Source organism: Anopheles ziemanni, chromosome 2, assembly GCF_943734765.1.
Source record: "Anopheles ziemanni chromosome 2, idAnoZiCoDA_A2_x.2, whole genome shotgun sequence".
NCBI lineage: Eukaryota > Metazoa > Arthropoda > Insecta > Diptera > Culicidae > Anopheles > Anopheles ziemanni.
The window spans coordinates 85301268-85310197 of NC_080705.1; the positions used below are offsets into that span (position 1 = coordinate 85301268).

An 8930-nucleotide genomic window follows, 5' to 3' on the forward strand; every position below is an offset into this window, starting at 1 on the left:
GTGTATGTGTATGTGTTTTTGGAAGCTTATATCAGGTTCTAGTCGAGTGGGTTCTTACGTTGGATGACCTCACCGAAGTCAAATAAAGACTTCCGAAGGGCCAAACCATTCTGATAAAAATAGAACGTTGATAAGGGTTGGAAACACAGCTAATTAACCTAAAAGCCTTTCCTTCCATTCGTCAGGAAATAGCATCGGTTCTGTGCGAGTGCGTGTGAACTGTGAGTGAAGTCACCGGAAACAAACGACCATGGCAAAGTTGATAGCAATTGCGACCATCCTTTCGGTACGTGAACGTGGGTTGGTGAGGAAGTAAAACCCCGAAAAACGAAGTCCTATCATTTGGTGAACGCTAGTGATGGGGAAATTATAGAATTCGATTCCCTTTCCATCTCAATTCTTCCATACCGCCAGCCAAACCCAAAACGTGGGGTGCGTGGCCTTGACTTCGGGAATTAAAATCGAACCGCGTTCGGCGGCTGCCGAAAGTGGGAATACTTATTCCGGGCACGATTACGCTTCCTAAACCTGGTCCGGCGCCAACTTCTTCTGAGCTTCTGATTGCGAAGGCAGAACCAATTTTACTTTTTGGCGATGGGTGTGTCGGTTTTGGGAGTTGGTTCATCTTCCCGATCTGAAGCATAAGAAGTTTACAATTTTTGCTCCTTATTTGAAAATGACATAAAAGTTATAGAATCGGTGATGGTGAATTTAATTTAGAATTTTTATCGATTATTCTTAAAGTGTTTTAAGCTATTAACATAAGTCAAACAATTCCACCCCCTATAAGGATAACGTTACATTACCTCTCTAATTTCACTCCGCCATCATCTTCTGCCCGTTCTAATATGCTAATGAGGATGTAGTAAAACCACAATCTTACGAATCAGATGTCCCATAACACGGGTTTTGTTTTGTTTAACTCTGGTTCTGGTTTGAAAGTTTTGTCTTTAGTGCACGCCCATAAATTCTCCGGCTTACGGGAAGCGTTTCGGCGTCCGCACAGCCGTTGTTAATGTCGTTAACCTTTATGCCAAAATATGGTGCCGATGGGTGCACGATGAAAATGCATCGGCAGAAGAGGTTGTGTTCACAAACCACCACGAGATACTCCTAAATTGGAAGCAAAAACGTGAATTTCGGTTAAGGAATATAAAACCATCGAGCGTTTCGGGCGGAGAGGGGCCTCCGGTGTGGGCCGAAGGGAAGGGTGGTTTTTGCTTTCGTCGTTCTTGTGCGCCGCAAGATTTGGTTAATTCTCCCCTCCCCTCCCCCCGCCGTCCGCTCCCCTAATCGTCGCGCAAAATGTCACGCTCGAACAGTTACCCCCGGAACGATCGGAACCCGCAACAAGGGTGGTATTTGATGGAACTGGTTCGACCGCAGTTTGGGTTCAGGAATTCCTGGACACTTGCTTCGGTGCTTCGTCCGTTCGCTCGTTCGTCTTCGGTCACACTTTCCTCGTCCACATTAGAGGGAGATTTTATTTCAACAATTTATAAATAACACCAGGAAGGAGCGAAGATCGTCATCAAACCGCCTAAACACTCAGAAAATGCTAATTTCTCGAACGGCCCCAACGACTTCTCCTGCGGGAGGACAAATATGGTTTTAATGGGAGTCTCGCTTTGTGACACCCAGGACGAGACTATCGGAAGTGGCCACTCAAAACCCGTTCCGTAGCATTCCAGGGGTGGAAAACCAGGTGAACGGGACAGACGGGAGCTTCCAGGACGCCACCGGTATCAAGGAGGGTTCTTCGGGAACCTGGGGTGGAGCAGTTAAGATAAGCACGATCGCAAAGACATACGCATATTAGAAGCGGGATCAATGACCTTCCGAGTGTGGACAAAATGACGCGCGCGCGCACGAGCGTGGACTAATTTATGCAGAGCTCGAACTTCCCTTTCTCAGACGGGAGAGACAGGACGCTTTTCGGTGGTTGATGGTTTATGAGATGAGGTGGTTTCTTGCCTTCTTCTCTTCATTGAAGCGTAACTTATTTCAACCACCCGCGTTTCTTTCGCGCGCGCGAGCGTCATTAGAACCGAATTGTTTATTATTTCGATTCCTCAAGAAGAACCGACACGCTTCCAAACCCGGTAAATTGATTAGGAAAGGACGGAAAGGCCGACCCGTTTTTATTATTGAGCTGACATTTTTCCGATGATCTTTCGATATTTACCGTCGCACAGATCCGCCTCTCTTCTAGCGCGTTCGAAGGCATTTTTTGTCTTGCTCTCTTTTATGTCAACATCCAATCTGTTGAGCGATTAAACCGCAAGTGTTTGCCCGCCAAACTTCACGACCGTCCGCGAATCGTGCGGACGTTTGTTCTAACTGCCCAACTGTTTGTCAAAGCATCGTTCGGTCAACATTGCGTGTCTACATTTCCCCACCCGTCTTGGGGGCTAGATCAGCGGTCGGCACACGTTTTCCAAAAAAGGCCAGATGATTAAAGAGATTCCGAAAGGGCGGACCTTACACGATGATTTAATGTTTTCAAAGTAATACTAAACAGTTTTGAATAGAATATCAACTTTGTAAATAATGATGTTAGGTAAAAAGTTATAAAAGCTAGTATATTTAAAATGTTATGGTTAAACTTGTTTAAACATTTTCATACTTATTTTCGTTGAATTATTATCAACATATAAATTTATTGTACTGTTAATTGCTTTTTAAAAATTGTACTTAAAATGAATCCTGTCTACAAATTATTTTAAAACAGCTTAGTTTTATTGGTGTATTCTCTGAATGACTAACAATTTGGATTTTCATTTGGACAACAAACCAAACCTAACTTCGTAAACAAATCCGGTAAGAATTGAGATAAAGCACTAAAATGTTATAACGGGTCGGATAAAATCAGTTTGCGGGCCGGACTTTGCCGACCCCTGGTCTAGATGATGGGATTTGTTCTACGAAACATCATGCGTAAAGAAGAAGATTGAATCAGCGGTTCAAAAAATAATTCAAGGCCATCCACCGTTGTCTTACTGACTCACAGGGGACAGGAAATTTGAAGGAATCTATTTTCCCTTTTTTCTAATTTCGTGTGCTCCCGCCATCGTGACTAGATCATTTTCATTCCGGACCCCATCCATCTGCGTTCTCGAACGATTCACCGGAAAGGGGGCGTAATAATCCTAACCACCGGTTACCGGACCAAATTCGAAACCCGGTGGTCCACTCCCTGGACCAATCCAATAAACGAGACGCTAAATCGCACCCGTGAATTGTTGTCGCGCGCAAGGCGATCCCAATGGCCACAAGAAGCAATTTAATCCCATGAATTATATATGAGCCATTGTGAAGGGTTTTTCACGGGCGACGGAAAGCCGAATGGTGAATCATTGGAAATGCCAGACCAGGAGGGGATTAGTGTGTTCCGTTCTGGAAGGATAGACAATCAAAACAGCAGCAAGTCAAACCGCTAACGAATGACAAGAGGCCACTCTCCGCTGGCGAGCCATTTTGTCGGGAGGAGATTGAATTTCAATACCGTTGCAGAACATCTCCATCGTTGCCACTAATCAATCACAATCGCTTGTGATGTTTCACTCAAGTGCTGTATCATACCATCTTGAGCCGCCTTGAGATTTCCCGTTGTTTCATAATCCACATCATTTGTGGAAAATCCCATTCCGAAATAGATATTCCATTAAAAATACAACCTCTTTTTCTTGTCGATCAATATTCGGTTTGACTCAACGATAAAAACCTTCAACGGAAGTGTTGTAGTCTGAGTCTGTGTTTGTTTGACCATGATTTAACATTTTTCGCCAGAAGTGGTCAATAAGGTTTTATCTGTTTGATGAATGGCTTCTCGATATTGAACCGCTAATCTTTCCCGTCGAGCTTTTCGGGTGTCTGAGGAGGGTAAATGGAAACATCTTGTTTGGAGTTTCCTGCTTGCGAAACTCAACTCACCTATTCTGAAGTTTCAAAATATCCCCCTGGCCTTAATCTTCCAAATGTAATCAATAAGCTGTTGTTAGAAATCAAAATAAATGATTCTGGAAAGCTAGGACAATATGTCAACTACATTCCAAGGAAATGAAAACGGGGTGCGAAAGGATTGTAAAATTAAGTCATCAACCACTTTAACCACCTCGTCGTTAAGTGGAATTCAATTACTCAATTATGCAATTTTATCACGCCCCGAGCGCACGTGTCAGCACCATTTAAAACGAGCAGCCCAGTGCCTGTCGATGGTCGTGTCCAGGCCGAAATGCCTTGGAGAAAAGTCGAAAGAAAAAATCGTCAACCCTTGGCCCTCATCCTTTCCCATCCCGACCCGACGCAACCGATCTCTGTCAAGGCTGAATGAATGAATGCAAAACTAAAGCTGAAGGGAGGAGAAGTGAAAATATAAACAAAATAAAAACCACCGAACGGAGGTGGGTGCGAAATTGTCCCGCTTTCTGGCGGCCACTTCTTGGGCCCACTTGAGTGCATTTTTAAATGCATCACCCTTGCATTCGGATGCGCATTAGCACTCCCCGTGTTTTTTTTTTTTTTTTCGAGGCGGTCGCTTTCATTCGGCCACGCCGCGTAAAGGCGAATCGGTGTCGCATAAATCAGCGTCTGCCGGTGGAGGCGATTTACAGAACTTTTCCTTTTTGTAAAACGCAAATAACTGCACGCGGAAACACGCACAAAATGATGCCATGACACACAATGAAGAACAGCATTGGTCATTGTATTTGCTGCGTCAAACACTTTCGTTTACGTTGACATCAAACAGAGTTGGCGGTGAACTGATCAAACAGAGGAAAGAAAACGCGTACACTTCCTCAAAAAAGATTCCACCTTTTTTGCGTACCGCTTGAAAACGGGATTCCAATTACGGTTTTTTGATGCATAATTCGTTCATTTCGGCATCGATTCGAATGCGGTTTAATTGAAACGTAAAACCCCGTTTCATGCTGCAGCCTGTTCGTGCTCGGACAGAGGAAACTTTTGCCTGTTTTTGCTTCATTCCGATCGATCACGTTCGTTCTTTTCTTTTTAGTTTTGTCATTTTTATCGCCCCAAACGAGGCTCCAGAATTTATGAATTATGCTTGAACCAAATCCAACAATTTGCCCGCACGAGCAAAAACGAAAGCCAAGTGCATTGTAAAAATTTTGCAACCCCTTTTACAATGCGGGCCGCCATATATAATTTCAATGCCACCGAGATGGCCGTTGGTCGGTTCGTTCGCTTTTTTTATGATTACTATTTCCGCCCTGCCAAAGAAGGGCCATAAAATTATAGAACCTCGCTTGCGGATGGAGCACGGAAAATCCCCGATACCGATGCCAACCGTTACAGCCACTGTTGCTGGATGCTGCAAATAATACTGCCACGTTATTCTTTCTCCCTTGTCGTGTTTACTTTTTTTCCTCCCCTCGGTACTACTGGCATGCCATTTTTACTTTCCCGTTCGCGCACTTCTGCTTGCCTTCACTTGGCAATGAGTCAAAAATCGGTCTTCGCCGGATGGCACGAATGGCAGCTTTTCAAGGGTCCGGCAGGCTGGCGCAAGAATGATGTCGCCAGACGTCGAGTCCACGAGGGGTTTTTTGTTTTTGCGAGAAGGAACGGACCGCCCCGGAACCACAATCGAGGCCACCGGCGATGCCCGGAATTATTTCCTCGGATGATGTCGTTTAAATGTGGCGTGGGTTTTTGCGCCACGTCCGCGTCCCCTACCGCTCACCTTGCATACGCCCTCGCAGTTGCAACGAATTGCCGTTTTATCACTTTCTTCGGAGCATCGTTACATCGGCGCACTGATTTATGCTGCCTTCGCGAGTGGGGCACACACATTTCGTGGGACAACTTGAACGTGAACTTTATACCCCATTCCATGCTAATAAGATCATTGTCTCGATAGCGTCTTTGTCTTTTGGCACGGGGGCCTACAATTGAATTACAAATGGGGGCGCGGATGGATGGATGGGCCTATTCGCCGTTTTGTTTCGTTCGCTTTATTCTAAACATTTTCCCCTTGTTTTTGTTTCAGGTGGCTCCGTTGCTGCTGGCCAGGCGCATCCAGGTCGTCAACATCAGCCCCGAGGAGGCCCAGCAGTACATCACCCAGCAGAGTCTGGACCTTCGGTACGCACCGAAGCTCGGAGAGCATCCGCTGGGCTACACGCGCAACGTTCAGGACCCGTCGGAGGCGCGCTTTTACTACAACGGACGGGTGATTGAGCACCCGGAAGACTTTGTGGAGGAGGAGTACGAAGCGAAGCAGTTCCACGGGCAGGTAAGGACGAGGATGGGGTAGTAACATTGTAATATAATCTTATAAATCAACCTACGGAAATGCTATTGAAGCAAAACATTCAATTTGTTCCATTAAATCATTTAAAACGCATGAAGCAATTTTTTTTATGTATTTTTTATTTCCTTTTTAAAACAATACAGCAAATTAACTTAATGTTTCAATTTTTACTATCGTTATTGATAGCCAGTGGACATGAGTTCTACAATGCTATTTAACCAAAACTAAACTTTTTTTTCATTAGTTTGTTGCAAAATTGTTTGACGTTATTGTTTGACGAGAATGTCATTTGATTTATGTTGAAATATGAACCTTTTGTGTTTGCCTTATAGTATATGTTTTTAGGACAAGTTTTTAAATTTTTTTACTTTTAACATACGCGGATCCTAGGGTAATCGAACTAAGCAACTGCTTGGAGCCCGAGCTTTCGAGAAACCCGTCTTTTTATCTCATATTTTGTTACATTTAATGTTAGAATTATTTTTATTATTTTGCAACATAGTTGCTTCTTTAACCAAATGCCTGATTTGTTAATTTACTTTTGAATGAAAGAAAATGAAGAATATGAAAATCATCCAACTTATCTAAATGGTGTTTTGATTCAGCAAATGTTCCGTGGTTTTGGGTAAAATATTAGATTACCGCGCTAAATCTGAAAATTAAAGAGACAAGTGTAAAGATTTTATTGATGAAGAGTAACATTCTCATAATAGTTGGAGGATGATGGAAATAGATTAGCAAAAGTAAAGTCCAAAATATAATAATTTTGCTGTACATTATTCTTACTTTTTTCTTTTTCAAACATTTTACGATTGTCAAATGAACTACAAAAAAATGTAATAAAAATTAAAAAAATAATTTACTTGTCAAATTGGTTTAAAGAAAATTATATTCGTGAAAAATGATTCTCTTGGAAAGTTATTCATAGTTTCGCATGAAATCGATCTGACATTATTGAAAATCAGGCTTTTGGCAAGGGAAACTTTTCAACGGAATCAAAACTATGTAGTTCCATCTAAATTGAAATTTTACAAATTTTTAAATAAAACATTTATTCACCGATTTTATTGCATCTTTTTTGGGCCTTCAATTTGCCTGCTTGGGGTACGCTTTGACAGATTTGTTTTTGATAGATTGCGTCGAGAAAGCTTATGTCGTTATCTCGTAATGACCTCAATTATGCATTGTAATTTCTACGTTCTAATTCTAAACTTAATCAGCGTTTTCAACGAACTATCGTTCAACTCTTAACTATTTATTTCATTAAATTTGCTCGAGTTGGAACCGATTTGAAATGATTAGATTAAGTTGTAAGCAAGTGATGTTCCCCCTAATGTTGCAGTATATGTGGTGTCATTGTCACTGTTCGCTTCGTATAGCCTATTACACCTTTTTAATTGCGAAAATCATCCGAACGACCATTTACTCCTCTTTTTCTTTTACAGGATGGCCTCGGCCGGGCAATGTTCGGCTACAGTGACCACAACCAGGCTCGACTGGAAGCTCGTAACGCGAACGGTGAGGTGCGTGGCTCATACCAGTACGTGAACCCCTTCGGCGAGGACGTGATCGTGCAGTACTGGTCCGACGGACTCGGGTTCCACCAGATCGACAACCAACCCGAGGTGCGCCTGCAACCCGTCACCGACACGCCCGAGGTCCGCGAGGCTCGTCTGGCTCACCTGAAGGCCTGGGAGGAGGCGGCCAGTCTGACCCGGGCCAATCCGGACGTGACGTCCTCAGACGGTGCCAGTGACCCGGCTCGCTACCCGGCCGTCCAGAGCAACGCCGTCGAGCAGGAACCGGAGCAGGAGGACGAGATCCTGGCGGCCGTCTCGAACCAACACCAGAGCCTCATCCGCTATCCGAGCCTTCCCTACACGGACCACATTTCGCCCGACGGTTCGGCCAAGGGGGTGCTGGCGGACGACGGGGTCGTGGTGGAGGCAGAGGCACGCAGTGTGAAGAAGCGCCAGAACGACGAAGACAGCACCGACACGGTTCCGGCCGACCCGAAGGGTTTCTTCTACAGCTTCGACTACCCGGTGCACTTGGTGGCGGAGAGCGCGGCAAAGAAGGCGGCCCGTGGAGGAACCAGCGAGCGGTTCGGCGACATCCCGCAGGAGTCGTCGGTGGTGGAAACGAAGGCATCCGCTCCGACGGACGATCGCGTCTCGCTAAAGGCGGTCCTGAGTGGCGAAACGCTCGTCGATGCCGTCCATGACGCGCAGGTTTCTCCAAAGCAGAAGCTGGCGGCTGCGGCGGCGGTGGCGGCGGCAAAGCAGGCCTAAAAGACAAAAGTCATTCCAGTAGGGGCACACCCCGTTCGGTTACTTCCAAAACACGGGACCAGTCAAAAAAGGAAAAAGCAGAACAGACGCAACCACAAACCAGATGAACAAAGCCGGAAGAACGAAAAACCAGTCCGAAACGAGATCTCTGAGAGAAATCCAGTGCAAAGTGCAGCAGTGTGCGAGGATCACACACACGATTGATCAGCTAATCAACAGGATCACACAGCATTTGAAATAAATAACGAATTATCAAATGAAAAATGAAGGTACCGAAAGGTTGTTTGCTTTGCCGGATGAAATGCCGAATCACCTTTTTCTCCTCAAAGATTCATTCGGGTGAATATTTTAACAAAAACTAA

At 44.6% G+C, this 8930-nt stretch overlaps 1 protein-coding gene across 1 annotated transcript; it reads left to right on the forward strand.

Annotated features, from left to right (window-relative positions):
• Positions 1-250: 250 nt before the first annotated feature.
• On the forward strand, positions 251-8568 carry LOC131294588 (uncharacterized). Its single transcript, XM_058322634.1, has 3 exons — positions 251-286; positions 6014-6259; positions 7723-8568. Exons 1-3 carry the CDS (start codon positions 251-253, stop codon positions 8566-8568), a joined length of 1128 nt encoding a protein of 375 aa, XP_058178617.1.
• The last annotated feature ends 362 nt before the right edge of the window (positions 8569-8930 follow it).